Source organism: Centruroides vittatus, unplaced genomic scaffold (genome assembly GCF_030686945.1).
Source record: "Centruroides vittatus isolate TY-2023 unplaced genomic scaffold, ASM3068694v2 contig_905, whole genome shotgun sequence".
In the NCBI taxonomy this organism is placed as follows: Eukaryota; Metazoa; Arthropoda; class Arachnida; order Scorpiones; family Buthidae; genus Centruroides; species Centruroides vittatus.
Window position 1 is genome coordinate 871,208 of NW_027122595.1, and position 25,061 is coordinate 896,268.

The 25,061-nt window shown below is 29.6% G+C and overlaps 1 protein-coding gene across 3 annotated transcripts in view; it reads left to right on the top strand.

Annotated features, from left to right (window-relative positions):
* Positions 1–3,101: 3,101 nt before the first annotated feature.
* LOC136984164 (probable serine/threonine-protein kinase DDB_G0283337) overlaps positions 3,102–25,061 on the top strand; it is a 68,623-nt gene continuing 46,663 nt past the window's right edge. For 2 of the 3 annotated variants that reach the window (XR_010882158.1, XM_067281096.1), the window contains exons 1-5: positions 3,125–3,184; positions 6,831–6,987; positions 11,210–11,355; positions 18,877–18,998; positions 19,859–20,061. Coding sequence is in view for 2 of the 3 variants with exons in the window: in XM_067281096.1 (XP_067137197.1) it covers positions 6,867–6,987; positions 11,210–11,355; positions 18,877–18,998; positions 19,859–20,061 (592 nt within the window). In the remaining variant the exon portion in view is untranslated. Of the gene's footprint in view, positions 3,185–6,827; positions 6,988–11,209; positions 11,356–18,876; positions 18,999–19,858; positions 20,062–25,061 lie in introns of all 3 variants that reach the window. The other variant, XM_067281097.1, reaches the window with a different exon arrangement.

Genomic DNA, 25,061 nt, shown 5'->3' on the forward strand with positions numbered 1-25,061 from the left:
TTAGCGGATTACTGCTGGACAGCGAAACTTTAGAAGAAGAATATAAAAAGAAAAAAAAAATGTCATTCAGTGTTTGTTTTTAAATGTATAGAATTATGAAAAAGGAGTAATTAACATAAATTTATTTATATCTAATTAGCCAATTAGCAATGTTTGTAGCCAATAAATATGATACTGTATTTTGAAAAGAAAATGTTTTCCTTTAAGAACCACATTTCTCTGAAAAGTGATGGGTGTTAAGCCAATTCTGTTGCCAGATTCGAATATACTGTAGCACCATCGAAACCACTACGTATAAAAATCAGTGAAAATGTTTGACGGGAGCGAAAATAATTTTTTTCAGAACAGTGTATGTACATCTTGAGCGAGTTACATTGTATTCTAAAATAATTTTATTGGGCCCACCAGTGGCCAAGTGGTTCCTTTCCCTGAACACTGGGAGTTCGGTCGTGGGTTCGCGCCTCGCCAGAACGAGCTGGCCGCGTGGAGTTTTCTGGGTTTTCTCCACATCTGTAACGCCTAAATAGGTCCAGTTACCCTAAAAAGTCCTCCCAAAAGGCATCCCCTAGGCAGATCGCTCAAGTGTCATAACTTAATAAAACAAAACAATTTTAGTAATATTCGTTGCAATATGATTTCTTAAAACTATATATACTTGTTTTTACTGACAGTAAATCTAACAATAATATCGATAATATGGTTGTCGTTTGTTTCTCATATGTTCGGATTCCAAATTCATCAATATTACATAATACTAATATTGCTTACGTCCAATCTGTGGATGCCCTGGATGTAATTCTCGATAACAAACCCACGTTTAAGTTCCATATCGAAAAAAAGAGTTAGGCTTACATATTCGGCGGGGAATATCGTGGCGACATTTTCAGATTATCTCATCGAAAATTGTTCTTAGATCATATTTTTTTTTTTTCTAATACCCCGCTCGCACCGACCATTTCAATCTAGATTGTGATCAAGGTCGACGATTATAGATACCTAGATATCAGAGTAGCGACACACGAGTCATCGCAGCCATGTTCTGTCGACTGTCATCACGTGGTCTATGGGTTTACATTAAGAAAAATAAACTAAAAAAATCGTCATTTCTTAATGTAAACCCATATACCACGTGATGACAGTCGACAGAACATGGCGGCGATGACTCGTGTGTCGCTACTCAAATATCTAGGTACTCTAGAGTCTAGACCAAGGTCCTAGAATATATTCTAGAACCTTGACTCTAGACGACTAAGCCTTGGTGCGACCTCTCTCGACTGTTTCAATCTCGACCGAAACGAGGTTCAATCGCGATCGACTGAAGAGAGTTCTTGAAACTAGATCCAATCATAAGAGAGATCCCACAGTCCCACGCGCGGGAGAAAATACAAGATGTCTGCGAAACACGTGTCGGGCTATCGACAGAGAAATAAAAAAGATATTTGGAGAGACGACGACATCTGTCTATTATTAGATATATGGCAAGAAAAAGTATTTATTTCTAACCAAAACTTCCATTTTGTTTGTTGGTGTTCGTGACTTACCGAGTAGTTATGCCAGTTTTATCATCGCGTGTAATAGCCGGGTTCTTCTCAAGCGGACTGCCTGTGCGAACAGCTCGACGTTCGACTGGCGACAGTCACAATTCAGATTAAAGGTAAATCGTGATCGAAGTGAGTCGTGGATTGTGTGCGAACGTAGTATAACATTCAATCTGTAATCGACTATTGTATATCAATATGGCCATCAGCGAATCACCCCTATTACATAAAGCAAGTTTAGCCAAGACTTGGTTTAGCGTTATTTACAGCACATATGGGCAACCCCTGGCTCGCGGGCCGGATCCGGCTCTCTACTTCTTTTGATCCGGCCCTAATCTATTTCAGTGATGTTTGTCTTATTCGTGATGGGAGGAAACATGGCGTGTTCTACTAACTCACATTAATTAACTCACATTAAGCTGACGTCATATGACTTGCGCAAAACACACCATGTTTTCTCCCACCAAGGTCTCTCAGTTTGACTAGTGGCGTATGTGAACGTGTTTCAACATGTCAGTTTGATACTTGCGTTGTTCTTGTGCTTTGTTCAGTTCCTGCGGTGTAGAAGACCGTTTTGTTTGACAGTTCTGAATATCGCTTATAAATCTGGGAGAATGATAGGGATTGTCAAAAAAAAGTAGATGCAGAGAATCGTCAATTTCAAGACTAGTGGATGGAAGATTATTATTTTATTCTGACTAAAAGTTTGGTTGTATGTTTGCTGTGCAATGAATCCGTATCCGTAAACAAAGAATACAACTTGAAGAGACATTTTACTTCGAGACATGCGGATCACCAAAAAACTGATGAACAACTACGAAAAGATGAAATACAGAAGTTGAAGAAAAACTTGGATGTTTAGCAGCAAATGTTCAACAAGCGAAGAACGCAGCACCACAACGTTGTGAAAGCCAACTTTGTGGTAAGCGAAAAAAATCGCTAAGCATTTTAAGTCATTTAGTGAAGGAGAATTTATCAAAGAATGTCTGCTGGATGTTGCAAGTATATGTCCCGAAAACAAAAACGGCTTCGAGAATATTTGTTTGTCGAGACAGTAGTTATCCGATGGATAGAAATTATAGCTGATATCAAAAAAGTTTAAGAGAAGATTGCTAGATTGGAAGCATTTTCAATTACTTTAGATAACAGCACCGATGCCTCCGATACAGCACAACTACCAATATTTATTCGAGGAGTTGATGCGGATTTCAACATCACAGAAGAATTATTGGCGCATCGGCCGTTAATATCCCGTCATCCCATCATGGTTCGTGAAGATTCCGTGATATATCTATCACAAAAACCAAGCCTTATCCATATCAATGGAGTGGAGAGAGTTAAAAAAAACAATTACAAGAAAAGATATTATTTATTTGTTACCGAATTTAACATTCAAAGTTGACATTTATATTAAAAAATATTTTGAATAATTTATATTCAAGAAATTTAAGTGATATAGATGTTTTATTAAAACTTTAAAAAAGAAAAATTTTAATATATTTCTTATATCATTATAAAAAGCGTAATCAAATATATCAAATTTATAAAATTCGAACTTATTACATTGAATTTTTTAGGGGGCGCTACGACTATTACGGTTTGCGGTTTGTTTGTGATGAACGCGGGTGAAATTCAAAATTTTGAACGTAAGTCGATAAAAAAAAAGAATAAATATAATCATTCTCTTTTAATATGAACAAGATTATTAATTATTATGGAATAATTCTTCGAGTTTTTCTTTCATAATTAATGAGGTACTAGTCAATGTTTTCATATAACGAATTTCTTTTTTTAGATAAATTCTCAAAATTATATTTTAAAAAACCCTATTAAGAAATGACATTTTTAAAATTTGATTTTAAAAAATTGGATTATTGATGATGATTATTTGTTTTCTGTGTTTCCAGTTAACAGTTTTAAACATATTTTAGAATTCAGCTTACATTAACAGCTACAATTACAAATGGCTTTATTACATCTCATACTTTACTGAGCCCCACTACCTCTTCCAAATGATCAAATACAGACTCAGTACAGTATGTTGACCTTTCCCTGTTTGGAGTAGTGTATTGAAACTTTAATACCTACATAAACACTTATAATACACTCCTGTATGACCATTTTAGTTGCACCCTGTGCCAGTCTTTCAGTCTTTGTATCCAATTATTGCCATGTTAAATTTGTTTGTACATTAACATAATGAACTGCTCTGACCACTTATGGTGGTTGGTTATGAACTGGTGGCTATGCAGCCTCTGCCTAGGAATAGTTGTAGATTGGACAGTTAAACTACTAAGTAGTAGTTGTGAGTTATGCGTGTTCATGCAAGTAGTAAAATTTTAATACATCACTCCAAATGGGGAAAGGTCAACATACTGTACTGAGTTGTATTTGATCATTTGGAAGAGGTAGTGGGGCTCAGTAAAGTATCAGATGTAATAAAGCCATAAACATCTTTGACGGCAACATCTGTGAAACCACCTCTTTTAGATATCCCACCTTGTTGCATAATTTGTCGTCAAGATGTTCACGGTGCATTTGTAAAACTGTTGACAGCTATGTGTACAGTTTTAAGCATTTTGATTTTTAATAGTTTATCATTTTAATGTTTGTAAGTGTGAGTTTTTGTCTTATATTAAATGTTTTTCACTTAACTGAAGAAGGCCATTAACACCAAGGCTGAAATGTATTTTAGGGATAAATAAGGCATTAATAGTATCGTGTGTGATAACCCTTTTATTGTTATAATAATCTATGTATGTGTAATAAAATATATTTGCATTAAATATCTTTATAAAAGGGATTAAATGCTTATTGTTAATTTATTTAACAAATTATAAAATGAAAACAACATATGAGTTGATATATCTTTAACAGAATAATTTCACATTATATGGATGATTATAAATATTCATATATTGATTATAATTTGCATAAAGTTACTTTATCTGTAATGGTTTCACAAATTTAATTAAGATATGAATATTAAATAAATAAAAAATGCAAGTAAAAGGGGAAGAAGAATACTCCTTGAATAGAGAGAAGTGCCAAGGTCACCCAATACACATCATATAGCACATTGTACTCATAGAATAGCCATAATTAATGTAGGACTTTCTTTTCGTCTTGTCTCCTACTTTTGTAACTTCGCTTGTGTTTAGTCCAGTAAAGACACTTAATTGCTTACTAAACTAACATTTAATTGTGACACTAGACATTACAATTAACGACATAAACATTGAACATTAAATTTGAATCGTCTCGTCTTAGTGGAAAAGAAACATGAAGTCCCGTCTGGACTCGTCTTCCGTCTTCTTCCCGCCTTTCCTCTCAAACGTCGTCTGGCTACACCCAAGTCTCGCCCCGTCCCGCTCTCGCCTTCTTCCCTCGCCGTCCGATGGCGCCCCGCCTCCCACATTAATGAATATATTTAAGCCTTTTAAATTAGTAATATTTTTATAAACTTTTAATTTATCTTCAAAATCAAAGAGTTTACAGATAATTGGTCTTTTTATATTAGGTTTAAATTTTCCAATTCTAAAAGCAAGTTTAATATTGACATCCGTATCTTTAATTTATTGTTAAAAAGTTTTTGAACCTTAATTGAACAATTATCTGATTTATTGTTGCCTGAATGAGATTACAATATTATTCTTTCCTTCTTTATCTTCTAATTTATTAATTTTTCATGCAGATTATTATTATAAATTACATTAATTTCTATGTTTGATTTGTCATCTTTAAAATAAACTTTTTCTCCATCAGTTTAGAGGACAGATAACCTAGATTCAACATCTACCAAAGCAGTATCTATGTTTTCAATCTATGCTTGCATTCTATCTAAATGGCCCAAAAGTGTTTGTAATTTACTGTTCAAAGAGGTTTGTAATTTCAACAAACATCTAATTCCTTCTTGAATGTTAATTTCCTTTTTGACACTTATATAAGACAAGATCAATTGTTCCATTGACTCACCTGAGACATTTTCTTTGCTCCTGATTCATTTTCTTACATTTTGTAGTGATCTGTCTTGCGATATTGGGGTTAAGATCTAGAGGTTTACTTTAACATTATATATAATTAATAATTTTTTTCAGATTTCCATTAGTTAATGTAATTATGATTTCTTTTGTATAATTATGAAATAACATATTTTTCACTGGTACAAATTCTCTAGACTTGTAGATCAATCCATTGAAAATGCAAAACATACTTCTGCAGAGTTGTAATTGTATAATTCTTTGTAACACTAAATATAATTGTACAAAAGCACAACTATCCATAACAAATTGGTTGATTGGTTAAGGTATCCTACCATTTCAGAGACCCAGGATTGAATTTAACTGAGCAGTACCTGGGAATTTTCTTGGGTGATCTGTCCCAGATATGTCAGGACACTTGCCATCTGGTCACATCATTGTGGGCCTGACTGAATCTAGGATCGATGTGGAGTAAGGCATTCATAGTACTCAGAGAGCCAAAAAAAGAGTCAAAAATGGAAAAAGAAACAAAAACCAGTAATGTTCTAAATTATAATGAGCAACTATTTATTATGACATTGTCACAATGCTGAGCTGCAATTTTTAAATCATATTTTTTAAATTTATTTAATTTAAAATATATGCTCTCCACCTCAAATTAGTACTGTAGTGTCTTGCCCCAAGATATCATACTTTTCCTTTAACAATTGAGTCATGCCAGTCATCTAGTAACTGCTTTCAGGGGAAAAGTTTTGAATTGTGACTTCTGGTTTGTATTGGAAATAATGTGGCTTCTGGTTTGTATTGGAAATTCATATATAGTTAATCGGAGCCTCCTGCTCAAGATTTCCATATCTGATCTCGTCTTTATCTATCTAACTCTGTTCTCGAGATTAAGGAAAGACAGATGGACAACAGTGGGAATTTATAGGTCTACAATTTTTTCAAATTGCAGCCCAATTATTATAGTCAGTATGAAAAGAATAAGTATATCTTTTTACATTAGTTAACAACAACTAATGTAAAAAGATATACTTATTTTTTTCATTCAGACTTTGAAGCACTTAATTTATATTAAATTTTTAGAAAATTTGCATTTAATGTTAATATAATTAAACATTGTTGAATTTTTATTAAATAGAGATTAAAACTTCAAAACATTTAACTATTTAATTAAAATAATTAATTACTATCATTTCAACATGTAATTTATTATGAACTTTATATATAATTACTTTTTACATAAAATTGTATTATATATTTATTTTATGAATGCTGTATTTAATATTTACATTTTTTTTATTTTAAGTAGCAAACTTTCTCTAAATTAAAATATAAATAAGAAAACATGAATACAAGTTTGAGAAGAAAGGTCAAGAAAAGGCCTGTTGTAGTCCACAGACCAAAGAAAGTAGTGAATACTCATGATAAGAGTCTTCATCGATCAATGCTTTCACATTCTTACAATGGTAAGACTTATTATAATCTTAAGAAAATATAGATTAATAAAATTTATTAAAATCATCAATTTATTTTTGTAACAAAATCATTCACAGATTTTGCAATAAAAATTTAATGAAAAAAAATGAAAAGTTCTGAAAAATTTTAATATTTTATAATTAGGCATTTATTCATGTTTAGTACAGTCTTGTTTTACATGAGATTGATATATGCAAATTTGTGTTTTTGAGGAAGATGAATAGTTGGTTTAATTTATTCATAGTCCCACTGAATCTGAGTTATGAATGAGCAAACCATGCTTTTATAGCTTCTGACATTCTATATGTAAAGAACATAAAAATACTCACTATGGTAAACACTGTAGTTTGCATGTATATTTCTCAAATACTGTACTCAATACAATATAATAAAATTTTGTTCTGTATATTCAGAAGTTAGAAAATTAGATTCTAAACTGTTATTCATTATAACAAAAACAAAAGTAAAACATTTTAAACACATTTTATGCTTTTCTGTTACTTGTAAATAGTTGTAAAAGTGTTTAGGCAATTATCTGACTACTTGGGACAGACATAAATTTATGCAGAATTTTTACATGATACCTGCTGAAATACAGCATTTGTGAAACTATCATAGATGTTTTACTCTCTCGTAAAAAATTATTATGTAAATTTTGTCATAAACATATGGTAAAAACATTTCTTGTCAATGTCAATTATAATTTCCGTTTCAAATTAAAAAAAAAAAAATAATAGTTCTAGTAAACATAAGACATTTAAAATAAAAAATTTGTGATGAACTATCTGCCTGCATGTTATCTACGATTGGTATATTCACAACTAATTCAATGACAAATAAGATAGTTGAAGTATAGACATTCAACTAACACAGCTAATTAGTTTTATGAGATTATAAAGAATTAGCCAGGAGTTTATGATTATAGATAAAGAAAAACAAATGAATGAAATAAAGAAATCGAGGACTGGGCAAAAACAAAGACAATATGAACAATGAACATGGAATATGAATAAAGTAGCTGATACATATGAAACAACATTAATTTGAAATTATATTTTGTGTTATGTTGAATTACAAGACAGAAAAAAAGACAAAAAGTTATCCTTTTTAGCCAACAGCTATTTCAAAATAAACAATGGATGAATTGAATTTCATCATATGATTCAATATGACAATGTAATCATTTTTTACGGAAAATAATAACATTTATGCATAATATGTTTAAGTATTTTTTATGAAATAGTAATATGTCAAATATATTGTAATAGAAAATAAACTTACTTTCTAATATTTTTATTGAAAAGAAATCTAATAATAAAAAATCATAATTGCAATAATATGAATTTGCTGAAATATAAATTTTTATAATTGGTTAAAACTATAAGAAGTAAATGATATATTACAAATTTATTAATATGAGTATTAGTTATTTTTGATAGTTAAATTTTAAGTTAAGATATTGATAAATTTTAAGTTAGTTATAGTGGAGCCTGGTTAACTTGAACAAGGATAACTTGAGGTTGCATTTACTCAAAGTTGTTTTTTTTTCCCCTGATCATCTAACATAGGTATTTACATGTTAACTCAAACTGTAACACAAATTTGTTGATCTGTTTAACTTGAATGGGGTTTTTGATGCAATATTTTTATAAACTCTCCAGACTTTTTATTTAAATAAAATAATGTTCATCTATCAAATAAACTAATCAGAAACTTTCTGTAAAGTGCATAAAACATGTATGACTAGAAATAAACTTTGTGTCATGTGATGGTTGGCAGGGTGATTTTGACTGCATGTAGATTCTTAACTGCCATTCAAACTGTTTTTTTTTTTTTGAAAAGGTTTTTGTTTTATTTGATTTCTGATGGATTTCTTTGACTAGCTGACATAATAAATAAATGGATTTTTGATAAATTAATTTTTAAAAAATAATTATAGTTTGATTCTGTGTAAAAATTGTAACCTTTGCAGCAAAATTTTAAAAATATAACAGTTTTAAAGAATGATATGTTTGTGAGAAAAAGTAAAAAACAGATAAATTCTAGATGCAAAATATCAGTTTTAAAAAGTCCTTATTAAACACTTAGGAATGAACTGATCAATGATTTGGGAAAGCATTTCTTAGTAGCTTATTTAACCATTTAGTTAAGTGTTTTCTGGATTAATGCTGAATGGTTTACATTAATACAATGATTCTATGTAATAAAATCCACAGAAATATTGTATGGGTAGTTCATTATGCATTACCAATAAACTAAAGCGCAAAATCTTGATTTTTAGCCAAACCACCATAACTTGAAACTTTTTAACTGGAAGTTAAATTTTTTTCCTTGACCAATTACAGTTTACCAGGTTCCACTGTGCTACATAAGTTAAAAATGCAAATCTTATTACTGAATAATATAGAAATATTACATAAATGTAATAAGGCTATAACAGACATGGACAACTTTTCTGTAGTAAATGGTCATACAAGAATGTTTTGATGTGAGATTGGGCTAGATTTTATGTAAATTTTACATAAAAGAAGTTTTACATTTTAGTAGAGGAAATGTGATACTTTTGGATAATTAATCTTCAAATATATTTTTTATAGCTGTAAAACTTACTATACTTTAACTTATTGTATATTAAGATGTAAGTACATTTAAATGTCTTGATAGTAAGTGCATTACAGGGAAAGTCATAGAGGGTTGATGTGGCTTAAATGTCTCATGTAGAAAAGTTGTTTTTTAAAGTATATTATTTAAAATTATTCAAATATAGTCCACAAATACAAATATTTTCAGATAAACATTAATTTAAGAGAACAATTTTAAATAGCTTTAACAAACTCTTAATGATAAACTTAAATGATTACTAATGCTAGTACATTGCATATAAATTTTCTGTAGCAATATGATAACTATAAATCTTCAAAGAAATAAATTTATTTTATTAACTGTAAATAGCATTGTTCAATAAACAAACCATAAAATAATTTTTAAATTAAATTATATTTTACAATAATTTTTTAAAATTCACACTAATGTACATAAGTTCTAATTCTTTTCATGATTATTTCAAGAAAATTTAGTAAGAAATTTTGAAATTCAGTATTTGTATTAAATTATTCTAATGGCTATTTTATATTGTTAATTTTTTTGTATTATATATACATTGCTTTCAGTTAAAAAGCAATTATCCTGATATATATATAGTAATCTAAAATTTTAATGCATAGAAGTAGGTTGCAGAAAATTAGAAAATATGATTTTGATAAATATTATCTTAAATGGTGTTATATTTTATGCATTATACTTATATATATAATGAATAAATTATATGTGCAACATGTAAATGATTTTTTACCATTTTTAGAGACATTTTTAGTAAGTTTAGATGAAACGAAAGCTCTAGGGTGAGCTGATAATTGAGGTTTAAAATCAACAGTTGTCCTCATTGGTACATAACCTGCATTGCATTCCAACTATCTTCAAAACAGATAACTTGCAACTATGATTTGCAGGAAGTTATAATAGTTCAGTCAGAATACTTTTTCTCTGCTAAGCAGTAAGATTTGCTAATGTGAATTCATATCTTTTCTGTGGTATCATTTCTATTGGCATTACTTATTTGAAATATGGTTGTGTGTGTGTGTGTGTGTGTGTGTGTGTGTGTGTGTATGTGTATAGTTAGTGAATCAGTTTTTATCTCTTGCCATTTTAAACACATCCAGCTGATTCACTGACTTAGGACATTGTTCAGAAGTATTCAGAACAGTTCTGCTTTATCCTCCTAACCAATTAATTTTGTATTTAGCTTCCTTCATTATTGAATATGACTTATGTCTTGCATCTTGTGATTTTTATTTGTTGTTATATTTATAAAATAATGTAGAAACATGGTGTTTCACAAATGAGATGGAATTGTTGCTATCATTTCTTTGGTAAACTGTACATAGAATATTTTAAAAATTGTTATATTCTGAGACAAATTTCTAAAAGTAAGAACAGGACTATGAACAAATTAAAGATGTGTATGGATATTGTTGTCATGCATTTTTTCTTCTTTACCTTATCCTTTAATAATTAAATAATAAGGAATCTTAAAAAGTTTGACACATCTTAAAGATGTGCCAAATGTTATGAGGTTTCTTCTTATTTCATTATTTTGATAGTTTTTTATATTTTAATTACAAAGTTATGATGCTTTCTTTTTTTGTAACTTAGTTTCAAGCTACAAAATGAAAATAAATGCTCTTCTCAGTAACAACAGAGCTCTTGCACAAGCTCTTGAATCTGCAAATATGGAATTGTCTGATCGAACACACACTATTTTTGAATTACAACGACGATTAACATTACAGTCTCCAAAGGTAATATTAGTTTATTAAATATTTAATTAAAAAAAGATTTTATATTTTGTAATATTTAAGGCACATTGCCATTTTGGTAAGGAATATTTAATGTCTTTAAGTATTAAATAGTATTAAGTATTTTTTCTACTAAATGGAATCTATATTAAATCTACATTAAATGAACAAATATTTAGATTATTTTACAAGTTAATATAACATTATGAACATATATGTCTCCTTTGTATGCTACTCAAAAAACTCTAGGTAGGGAAAGATTTGTGGTCGTATATTGACTATATAATAATTTTTTGGTTATATTTTACAAACATACAACCTCTCCTATGTCACAAGAAACTTCTGGTTTACATATAAGAATAGAAAGAGGAACATAATGTGCATGATTGAGACTCTCTCTGGGCTTTCTCCATGAGATTTTGTGACAACACCCTAACCGTGCATACAGCACATTTTCTTAAAACAAACAAACACACCTAAACTTACACATATATGTTTAAAGTATGATTAATTAAAAAAAAGGAAAATGAAAAAAGTAAGTGATTAAAACAAAAAAAAGAAAAAATTCAAAATACACTTACTGCATGACTCATAACTGTTCATTATTTCAATAAAAATGCAGAAGTGTCTTCCAGAGGCTAGTTGTCCTCATCACTCCTTCTTTTTATCTTTTGGTGCTGCAGGCACACTTTCTGGTTTCTTCAAAACTGATTGCCTTTCATAACCAGGATACACATTAACTGTATATCTTAATATCTTGTGAAATCTTTTGTCTGGACTAATTTGCGATTGTTTCATCAACTTGTACATAAAAGAATACAAATATGAACCTAACAGTTCTTCAACAAAATGCTTAGGAACATTTTTACAGTCCTTTAGATATGATTACAAACACTCTAACTGGAGTTCATACTCAAAGTATGAACTCCAGTTTAAGAATCAACAAAACACTTTGTGTTTGTTTTATAGCCAATTTCATGACCCTCTTAATCAATGTTTCTCAACCTCTAACGAATCGTCGCCCCTTCGATAAAATCGTTACATAGTATCGACCCCTTTACTTCGAAAAAAATTTTGTCAATTGGCTAATCAGGACCCCGAATATTATAATTCCTACCACGTGACAGAAAAGGGTTAAAAGTGGAAGGAAGAAGGATTATAGGAATGCTATTTGTTTAATTATTGTACGATATAATGAATAAAATATCTAATTATTCATAATATAATGTTTTACTATATCGCTGCCAGAAAATTGTTTTTTGCTCCCCAAATTATAAATTGTTACTAATCGCCCCCAACATGGAAAAATCGCCCACCTGGGGGCAATATTGCCCCCGTTGAGAAACACTGCTCTAAATCATTTATATGTAAATATCATTTCTATTCATTCATGTAAACCATTGTTTCAGGATGAACAAACTTATATACAATCCTAGTTAACATCTCTTCTGACCTATTATTATGCACCATCCTCTCTGCATACACTTCCCACTACCCAACAGGTTTGTTTAATTTTCCTACCTTTCCAATACTTCCTTTAACAAATTACTGTCTCATCTATTTCGACAGTTTTACCTAGCCCACCCATTTTCAAACTTGTGAAATTATGAAGGGCAACCATCATTACATGACTTACAAAATTTGCCACTCCACTCCAGTTCTGCAGCTATTTCCTACAGCATTATAAGTGTTTGTCAAACTATGTTCCGTTTAAAACATATGCCAAATAAAAAATAACTAGTTTTTTTTAACTCATATTACCATGCTTACCTCTAAAAGTACTTTCAATTGCACTTTTCAAAACTGTGTATTTAGAATTACAATAAACAATATGTTTCAAACTGGCTTGCAGCTTCAAAAACTTAATCTTTTTACATTTTTCACTAATATTATCGGGAGGCAAAAGACCCATTTTCACAGCGAATTTAACATCGAAAGAAATCCTCTGATCCAAGTGTTATATAATTCTTTGTATTCTCCTTGCAACATCATGACAACATCAACAGTCATGCACAAATGCAAACAAATTTATATAATTGTTATTCTTTTGAAAATATCGCTAATAGAAAAATTAAACTTACACATACACAAACATCTCAGAAAGATTAAATTAAAATACAATTGAATTATACTGCTACATATGCACAGTGACAAATTCTATAGAATCAGTACTTCAACATGCAAATTTAAAACAAGACGTACCATTTGCAAACAAGATCTCATACATCAAGTGGAAGTATGATGATGGAGTAGGTTGTAGGATTGTAAACTTTAACTAATTTTTTAAAAGTTGTATTACAGGAAAAAATGGAAAACTGATATATTGTAGAATATGATTTATTTATTTGTTTGTTTAGTAATAAACTATTAATTTTTAAGGATTTAAAATCAACATTCTATGGTAAATGTGGAGTTTTATAGATTTTTTTTTTGCATTAGTAACACTTAAATTGAGGCCAGTTTTACATAAAAGTCTTTCTGGGATGCGTCCTTCATGGCAGATTACTCGTGTCACATTTCTGTTACCAAATAAACCAAACTACAGTAGAGCATCGATTATCCAAAACAATTTGGGACTGGAGGTTGTTCCCGTTGTGTATGAAAAAAATATATTAACCTATCCCATGTTGAAATTTTACTCCATTGCATGTCGCTTCGTGTCGAATTTTTGTCAATGTTAAACCTAATGAAAATTTTTTATTTTGCATGAACAAAATAAATATATTGAAAAATATAAAAACAAAAAAAAATTATATTTCGGAACTTAATGTAGTATCGAAAATGTTCCAATTCAGCAAGACACACGTCCTGACACACAGTCCTCAGAAAAACACCACACAAAACAAGCAAAGCTCACCACTCACAATGGGAAAAAAAGCCTCGTTCAAATAATGGCATGTCCTTAAGTACCCTGTCATGTCGCTCCAGTGCTGCCAGCTAAAACACGCACACCAAACAAAAATAATATTGGAGTAGCCCAAGACATAGTCAAATATTGCAGCACCACAGCGCTAGCAGAAATTTGAATTTGTCGACTGGAACGCTTTTGGTTGATCGGTATTCGGATAATTGATGCTCTAGTGTAATTGTAATGTAATCACAATAAATAATTGCTCATCAGTTGGGCTGCAAGTTTTCATCACAATGTTCACAATTCTTTTAGTGGTGGTTTTGCTCCTGTACATCATACTTTTCCTGTTAACAATAAAGTCTTGTTGGTTATCTAACTCCATTCAAGGAAAAATTTTGAATTGAAGTAACATTACTTCTGTTCCATATCTGAAGTTCATATATAGTTAATCTGGGCCTCCTGCCCTAAGCTTTCCACATCTGGTCTAGACTTTATCTACCTAATACCTTTTCTCAAGATTAAAAAAGGGTAGATGGGACGACAGTTGGAATTTATAAATCTACAATTTTTTTAAATTGCAGTCCAATAGTTTTTTATAAACATGATATTTATGAGAACATACTTTCCATATAGTTTATACAATCTGTTGCCAAAATTTAAACACTTTATTATCACATTAAACAAGTTTTATAAGAAGTCTTTCAGACATTAAGGTTAGCAACTTCAATCACATGCAGGACCATCACAACCTGTCTAACATGGACCACTTTTCAAATATTAATAATACACTGGTATTAATTAGTAGTCATTGAGCATCTTCTCTTTCAGGAGGAGGTCAACAAATTACTTCAACCTCTTTCTGCAACAGTCCCATCTTTATTTTGGACCAGCTGTATGGTGGCATTTGAATAGAAAAAATGCATAATACAAGGTTACCTGTGAGCACAAAATATGATTTAAGTAGTGTTTGAGGGTGCCGAGTTTAAATATTTGCTCCTTTTTTCCGAAATTTGATTGGTTGGCAGATTACCATTTGATATTTGGCTGTGAATGGTAGTTTCTTAGAGTTAATATTAGAAAATATTATATTTGAAAAATTTAAGATATATTTTTAATTTCTGTCTACTTGACAATTGAATTTTTGCTATTTCATACCATCTTAGTATCATGATAAATGTGACAATGATAAGCTGAAATAATCAAACTTTTTATATTGTTTTGTTTTAATGTTTGTTATTTTATAGCATTTGATTTATACAACTATTTATACAACGAACTTTATCTTATGTAAGGGTGTGACACTGAGTGACCAATCTAACATACTTTAAAAATTCTATATTTCTCTTCTTCTTCATTTGCCACATCAGGTCACCTGATGGTGATCACTTGGTGCAGGTTAATTGGAGATTAGTTTTGTGCCAAGGTGACCCCTGGGGGAAGTTAGTACCAGAGTGGTTTCCTGTCATCTCTGGTGAGACGATGTTACGCGGAGGGAGAAATGTCTTTTGGGAGATCTTTTAAGGTAACTGGCCCCTATTCGGGCATTACAGATGTCGAGAAAACCCAGCAAACTCCACGTGACCAGTCTGTCCTAGCTCAGCATGAACCCATGACTGAACTTCCAGTGTTCAGGGACGGAACTACTTGACAACTGGTAGGCTCTTTATTCTTCTACTGAACACAATTTAAAGAATTTTTAAAATATGTTAGATTAATCACTCGGTGTGATAAACCCTTATGTAATATAACTTTAGTAAATATAAATCAAATACTATAATATAATAGAAAGGTTAGAACAGTGGTTCTCAAGCTGAGGTTTGTGGTTCTTTAGCAAAGCGATTTCAGGGGGACTATGAAGAGGTCACTTCAGGCAAAGCAGATGCACCTATCCTATTGAATGTACATTTGATGACTAAAATTTGCCATTTTCTGAATAAATACAGTAAGACCCCACTTAATGCAGGGGATACATTCCTAGACAACAAAGTGCTAAGCGAAACAGCATTAAACAGGGCATTTTAACATGGAGTAAATAGGGAAAGGGGAACACGACCACAAATAAATAAATTTTACTATAATTTTAAGTTATTTTTATTTTAATTTGCATAATAATATATGTTAAATAACACACAAACATATGCACACAGAAATGTAAATTTCATATTTTGTGATGAAGGTTCTGGCTTTTCTGAAATTCTTGTTTTTTTGTGATAAAGTCGTGTAGTTTCATTTGTTGCTTTTTTCTTTCCTTAAGCAAATGTCGGTGGCAGAAGATTGCATCTAAAATGCCTTGTTTTGCTTTTGCACTCCTTTCAAAATTTGAATCATTTGTTACAATTTGATCAACAATTTCTGTTATTGTTATCATATTTTATATTAAGGAAATCTGTAAAGAAATTCTTTGGGGTTCTTCGTTTTCAGAATCACAATTTTCCAGTTCTACATGAATTTCTTGTTCTGCCAGTTCATGAAGGTCATCATTGGTAAGGCTCTCACCAGAAACCTGCAGTAAACTCCTCAATATCCTGCTCATCTACATCTAGTCCTGCTGTTTCGATTAGGTTCACAATTTGGTCAACTTAACAATACAGCGATAGGCTCTTTGTTGAGAATTCTTTGATACCTCCAGCCATAACTTCTTCCACACTCCATTTATGCATTTATCATTTAATTCTTGCCAAGTGAAGTCGGTATTTCCTATGGCACCCTGATGATATATTTTTTCCAAACTTGCACAAAACAAATATAGATTTAAGGAAAGTCCGTACTTTCCTTAAATCTATATTTGTTTTGTGCAAAGGTAGAAATTTGTTGTGCTACAACAAATTTCTACCTTTTGCTGATTAGTTTATATTTGGGAATAGTCGTATTATGTATGAATCAATGAAATGCCATGTTAATTTTAATCACGGTAAATTTTGAGCGTTTTTAAGGCTTTGAGCAGACTGTATTATATTGAATCAGCATTAATTGAGGCAGCATTAAGCAGGGTCTTACTATAATTGTTTGTCAGAAAATGTTTTTATAACAGTAGTCTATATGTTAATTGTAGTTAATTTTAAAGGGTCTGCGAGCAATCTAAAAAATTGTAAAGAGACCATCATGCAAGAAATCCTAAAAAAGTTTGAGAATCACTGGGTCAGAAGTACGAAATAATCTAATAATCTTAATCTTTGCTGTTTTTATTTTTTGCCCGAGCAATGCTGAGCTCATCTGTTAGTTAATCTAATATATTATCATTTTGCTCTTTGGATTTTTCTGTTGAGGTATTTAGATTTTTTAATGGTATTTTGTCATATATATCTATTTGTTTTATTTAGAGGACGGTTTGTAGTAATCCTTCATTAACTTTAAAATTTTTTTTCAGTGAAATTTATTTAAAATTTTATTAAATAAATAATAATAATAATAAATAAAATTTTAAATTGTTATTAACATTATAAATTTCAGTTGCAATTACTCTGTTAATGATATGTATGATTGACAGTTATTCTAAGTAAAGTTCAAAAAGCAATTTCAAAATTAATGTCTCTCAATTTTTTAATAGAAAGTTTTGACAATTTGCATTGTAGTATTTGTTATTTAATAATGTTTTATACATAGCTGCTTTAAAAAAAGAGTTATTTTTTCTATGTTCAGTGCTAATTTTCTATTACTGTTTCAAACTATTAAGTTTTATTTTTTAAATAATTGAGTATTTAGTTTTTTACTGTAAACAGTTTTTAGTTACTGGAAATGGATTTCAGCATCTAATAAAATTAGATGATAATTTACTATTTTACCAATGTTAAAAATATAAATAAAATAATAGAATATGTTGGCTTTGTTTCTCAATGTATTGGCATTGTATTTTGGACATGACGTGACTTTATGGTGAGCAAGCAAAAATAGGCCTTTTAGTGCCAATAGGCCAGAAAAATTAAAAGCATACTAGTAGTAGTAAGTAAAGTTTATTGTAATAGGGTATACCTGTTACAAGGGGGAGAATCAGTTGATACCAACATTATTAAAAGCATACTAAAAATATTTTAGTTATTCATTTTCATTTGATACACTTTGTTCTCTTTTTATCTATCTATAAACATTAAAGTTATTTAAGAAATGTTTTTGTTGTATTTATAAAATCATGTTTAAATTAAAAAATTACAGTAAATATATAAGAATAAATTTTACTTAATTTTTTAAAATTGATAATATGGTTGCTGCTTGATGATTTTATTTTCTTATATAAGTGTTTTATATGATTCTATTCAGATGGTTAATTTTTGTTCTTATTTTATTTAAAGTTCAATATTAAAATTTTATTTATTTTATTAATATTCTTAATTTTTATTTTTTAATTCTGAATGTTGCTCTAATGGAAAAAAAATATGACTACTAAAATTTAAAATATAATTGGTAGGTTGTGTCATATTATGGGTATCAGAATATTTTAAAATGATTTATTTTATATTAATTATAATTCTATAGTTCTCCATATCTTGTATATTTTTACTGATAAGCCATCACAGATGATATTTTTACTTAAGTTTTATGAAGTTTTACTTAAGTTTGAATGAAATTTGATATTTTTATAATTTAAGAATGAATTATTTTACATTTTATTTAATATTATTATACATTATTTAATAATAAGTCATATTTTTTTATATTATTTTATAATTTATTTCTAGATATTTAAGACAAAACTTCAAAAAGTTTGTGAACATCTTCAAATCATAGTTAGCCTTTTACAAGATGTTATGGAAGAATGTGACAGTTATAAGCCTAATCTTAATGCTCAACTTATTATTAGGTTTGTATATTATTTTTTTAAATAAAAATTAAATAAGTTGAGAATATATACTCTATATAGTATTGCCTAAGTATTTTATGATGATTGTTATTAAAGAACATTTCAAACACATTGTTTTCTGTTTAAAATACACAAATTTAATTTATTTTGGAAGTAATAACATTATTTACAAGTGAAAAATGTTTTGAATGTGAATTCTCATTCACCATTTTTTATGAATTGAATAAATCAGAATATTTATAGAATATATTTTAAAAAATAGATTATCTGTAGAAAATAAAATATTGGAAGATGTAAACACACTTAAAATATAACATTCAATTAATATTTGGTGATCATGTTATACTACTGGAAATTTTAAAGATATTTGAATTAATATAGATCTGTTTTTAAGTTTATATTTATTAAAATTAGGTAATCTGTATCTCATGGTAATTAATTTAATATTATTTACAAGATTGAAAAAATAAACTTACAAAATTACTAATTTAATATTTCAAGAATTAATAAATTTTATTCTATATCTGTTCAAATGAACAAAAATAGAAAATTATTCTAAAAGGAAGATTTTTTAAATTTTTGATCAATTTAGAAGTGTATAGAAAGATTAATAATTTTTCTTTTAGAAGGACAATTTCTGTATTGTTTTAATAATAATAATTTCATTTTATTTAAAAATTATTGAAATAATAATTAAGTAATATGTTGTTAATATAAGATTTATATTTAAGTTAATTACATTAATATTTAATTGTCTTTGAATTTAATGATAAATACATTGTTTTAAAAATCCATTAAAATACACATTAAATTGTTCTGTAATTTTAAAAAAATTCACAGATGTTTTATTTTTATTTAAGAGATGAAAAATCTTTAGGAAAAGGAAATGATGAGATAAATAATGACAATATTGATGTCTCATCTGTTAATGAAACTCCTCATTGGAGAAATCAACAAATGTTTAAAAGTATAAGACCATCTGAAATGCCAGCAATTGTAGAGCAGCCTGAAATGATAATGGATAATAAATGTCAGATGTCATTAAACCCAGAACTGTCTGCAGGTAACTAATTCAGTTTTTATTTATAGAGTAGAGAATTAATTTGTAATGTACCACGGAAATATGAAGAAATATCTGAATTAAAAAAAAAATAAATGGAATGTTGGAAATATTTATATGATATGGAGTATTTACAGGTATACCCCGAGTTACGTCGTTTCGGGTTACGTTGTTTGTCAAAAAAGTGTGTGGAAAAATAAATATCAAATTTAAGTCATTTTATTTGACTTTACAACTATGTCCGCCACAAATATTGAAGTCGTAATATTACTATAAAAGCATTAAAAGCACATTAAATCATATTAAAATATGTTCATTTACAGTAAATGTTAATATTATCATCATAAATCCTAGAGAACGAAACATGAAAACATTTGTGTTTCTGTGTTGTCATCTTATTTAGTGGTCTTCAAGTGCTCATTATTGGTGTTTTCCACGGTAGTTCCAATATCTACCATTTGGCATCGTTGTCAGCGCCACTGGATATTGGTAAATTTAAGATAAATTAGTTTATTTTCTACTATCGCAAAATAATTTTAATAACTGTATTTGTTATTTAACCTTAAAAAATCATCTTATTTTATAATGTCTTAGAGAAACCACATTCACAAAGAGTCTGTGATGTACTGTAAACATTGCCAAATTGTAAACATCATTTACAAGTATGTACCGGTACATACATGTATTTGTAAATTTAGATTACTTTTTTCTGTACTATATTAAAAACTAAAATTTATTTGTTTGTAAGCTTAAAATAGATTCTTATTAACCATATATTATTAAAAATGCATTTATAAATAAAATAAGAACTGGAATGGTAATTTGTGGTTTAGCCTAGTGACAAGTAAATTTGGAGACAAGTAAATTCGATTTACGTCATTTTTCGACTTACATCACCTCTCCTGGAAACTATTACTGACGTAGGGTGAGGTATACCTTACGTCACCTTACTTACCTTACGTCCTGTATATTAAATAGACTGTGTGATAAAGAAAATAAGTGACATAAGTTTCTGTTACTGATCTTAAAAAATTATGTTCTTTTTACTAAATACAGAAGAATATTTTAAATGATAACAGTACAAGTTGATATACTGTTGATTATTATGAGAAAGAGTAATGAAAATAACAGAATAGGGTGATCATAATTAGAGTAGTTGTTTAGAGCTCTTTGCAGATAGAAGTATTGGCAAATAACAACCAAATTTGATATGTATATGGTTTCAATTTGCATGAAAAAATATACTTCAGAATTTATCCACCAGGGTAAAATTTTGTGCTGTTGTTTCCTTAATATGTATATTACATATTTTAAACAAATTTAGGTATAAATGAAGTCAAAAAACATTCTTTGCAATTTGGCAGTTCAACAATTATGGTGCTTATTTTTCTTTATGCACAATGGTGCACCCCACATAACTGCTTAAAAGTGCAAGCTTTACTGCAACATTTATTTCGAGTAGGAGTGCTTAGCCAACCATTTCCAATGTCAAGGCCATCAAAATCACCAGATCTGAACCTCTGCAGTGATGCCAGATGTCCTATTTTTCCTGTTTTTCTTATATTTTTTACATGCCCCATATTCCTATAATTCTGAAGTCTGTCTTTATAGGACAGACTTCAGAATTATATTATGAACATTATATTTTTTCATTCTAAAACCCCTTATCAATATAATAGGAAATTACAATTGTAATATAAATTATTGAAACATGTTCTTCAGTTTAAATTCATCTAATTCAAAATGGTTTAATGCCACTAGGAAAGTTTGTGTGATTGATCTATTGTGCTGATGCTGCAGGATGTGGTTAAAATCACAATTATATGTTCCATAGAAATATTAAAAATTTTAATGTAATTAAAAGAAAATATTAATTACATTAATATAATAAAAATAAACAAAATATTTTCTTTTTTTTATTTTTGGGCTAAGTGTATTTTTGGGCTAAGTGTTTTATAGATTTATCAATTAGAGTTTTGACCATTTATCAACCAGTTTCTCAGAATTATTCTATTCTCAAGATATCTAGTGGTGTATTTCAACTCTTTGTGATGTTTAAGATTTAAACAAGCACTCATTTTTGTTTGATTTATATCAAAATTATACTTACAGAAAATATTAATAAATTTTTAATATACTGGATATGTATAATACTGCTCTATGTCAAAGTCATCTACCATGAAAGTAAAGTAATTTTTGTTTAAAAGGATTCTCATAAACTGATTCTGTAATCTCTGTAGTTTGGTTACTGTTATTAGGTGCAGAGTCCCATACCACAATACCACAAAGCAAGTTAGACTTAACACGTGTTTTAAGTACTTTTCTATTTATGAAATATTTAATGTGATTGAAGATTTCTAAATACAGGATATGGCATGAGAATGTGAGATTTCAAAATACTGCTATACTGTACATAGTGGCAGAGCATAGTGAGGGAAATATGACTGCTGGAGTGTGCAGTTAGTGCTCTGTTTCTGAACAACATGGAGAACTTGTCAGTGATTGAACATATGTTGCTGGAAAAAATATTTAGTGAATGCAAATCAATAATCCAGGTCTTATCCTATCCTACGGGGATATTTGAAATTTACAGTTTGTGTCAACTTCTTGACATTGAAGCAAAACATCATTGGTGAAATTTGAGTCATTGAAGCTCCTTTAAAGCATTGAGTCATGGACAATTTCTGGTTCTGATTTCAAGAGTGTATTCATTGTTATGGAGGCCACTTGACAAATATTATTTTTAAGAAATAAGTGATAATTAGTAAATTGTACTGTACTATATTTTTTCCTGTGTATGTTTTTGTTCTAAAATGATCCAAGTGTGGCACAGTAATTCTGTGAAAACTATCACATTCTTCTGTCACACCCTTAGCAATCATATATATGATAGCTCCAATTCTGATTATTGTCAACATAAATTCCAGATATTTAAAAAAAGAATAGCTCTGTTTTAAACTATTATTATGTATTTAGTAAATACTGTTCATTTTGCTACATTGGGGATATCTAGATATTAAATTTTATCTTGTTTCTGTATGTAGGTATTTTCTAGGATTTCACTTGTATCTGTATCTAGACACAGTTTGGATGTATATTTGGTATCTAAGATACATAGATATTGTGACTCCTCAATTGGCCTATAAAGCTAGGTTAAAGAAAATATGAAAATGTATTTGATATTTCTGTATTTTCTGGAAAATTGCAGATAGTATTGATTCTGAAACATTCAATGACTTGACTAGTCATTGAATGACTTAAGTGGCTTAACTAATCTGAAGTCTCAAATGATGCAAATGAGGACTCATCCCATCCTGAGTCAACAACAGGTTTACAAGTGTTGTTAGTGTGAAAAGTGGGATCAATAGAGATTTATTATTGACACGTAATCGACATGGTTTGGTAAAAACTGCTCACTTTGTCATTAGATGGCCTTAATATACTAATTTAAGAATTTGGAGACAAGATGATTGTAAAAGCATTGTCTCCTGTCAGGATTCCTGACACCAGTTAGGATTAAATTTATTTAATATTGCATCCTAACTCACGATAGTAGTTTCTAAGAGGAGGGCTATTGATTATGAATGGGGAGATCAGAGGGTAAGGTTAACAAATAACAAACAAAAGTTTAATGAATATAATAAAGAAATACATAAAGGAATAATCTATTGCTATATCGATTCCTATTCACCTATACCTCTAAATATCGAGAGAGAGAGCTTACATAAAGTTTGACATAATACCTCTGAATATAATCGTTGATCTTGATTTTGATTTGAATGAGAGGCAGAGGTTGTGAAGTAGGAGGAGACTAGGCACAAACAAAAGTCTGGAGAACTGGCTGGAATGGCCAAATTCACCTTGAATCAGGCACATAAGACCCTTAAATTTAGAAATTTTCTCCAATGTGGACTTCAGATTCATCTGACAATTAGTTGTTTTTGTTACAAGTTTATCATGGGAAATGATGACATCTCTTTTAGGAAGTAGATTGGTAAAAAAGAAGTTGAATATCCTTGTTCACATCAATTTTTATTGTTAAAAAGTGGAAAAATGTTACTTTTAATTCCGAAATAATATATCTAAATTTTAAACTTATTAAATAAAATATATCTCTAACTTCAGATTCTCACATTAGAGTTGCAAGACAAATTCATAAACATACAGTTCCTGAAAAATTTCTGTCATTAAAACTATGTTTTTAATGTATAACAGTATTCTCCTATTATCAGCATCAGTTAAATGAGCCTTTGATACTGGGTGGGCTTACTTCAAACAAATGTAGAAATAAACTTGAAGACAATATCTTTGAATCTATGTTAATGTTGAAATGTAATAGATTCAACTAGCCTGTTATAAATATCAGGTCAGTCCATAAGTTCGTGCGTATTTTTCGTAACGACGGTCGATTTTTTTTCAATTTTTCATTTAAACGCTCTAATTGCTCACAGTACATTTGAGCTGTAATTGCTTGATTAGGTTCTAACAGCTCAAAGTGAATTACACCCGACATATCCCACCAAACAGACAAAAGAATTTTTTTTGGATGCGACCCACCTTTTGCAGTCTGTTTTGGCTGCTTGTCGCCATCCATCCATTGTTTTTTTCTCGTCACATTATTATAGAGGATCCATTTTTCGTCTCCGGTAACCAGCCTACCAAGAAAAGGTTCTAAAGCAATACGGGATAAAAGAGACGTGCAAATGTTTACACGTTGTTGTCGGTTAGCTATTGACAGTTCGTGCGGTGTCCATTTTCCTAGCTTTGAAACTTTTCCGATTTGTCATAGGTGTCTATGAACAGTTCCGTGGGATGAATTTAAACGTTCCGCAATTTCGTCAACTGTTAACGATGGTTCCGCTTCGACTAGTGCAGAGAGAGCATCGTCGTCAAAGTCAATGGATCTTCCAGTACGAGCCTTATCCTCCACACTAAAATCATTGTTTCTAAATCTTTCAAACTACTTCTGCGCAGTCCTTGCACTAATTACGATTTGATTATGT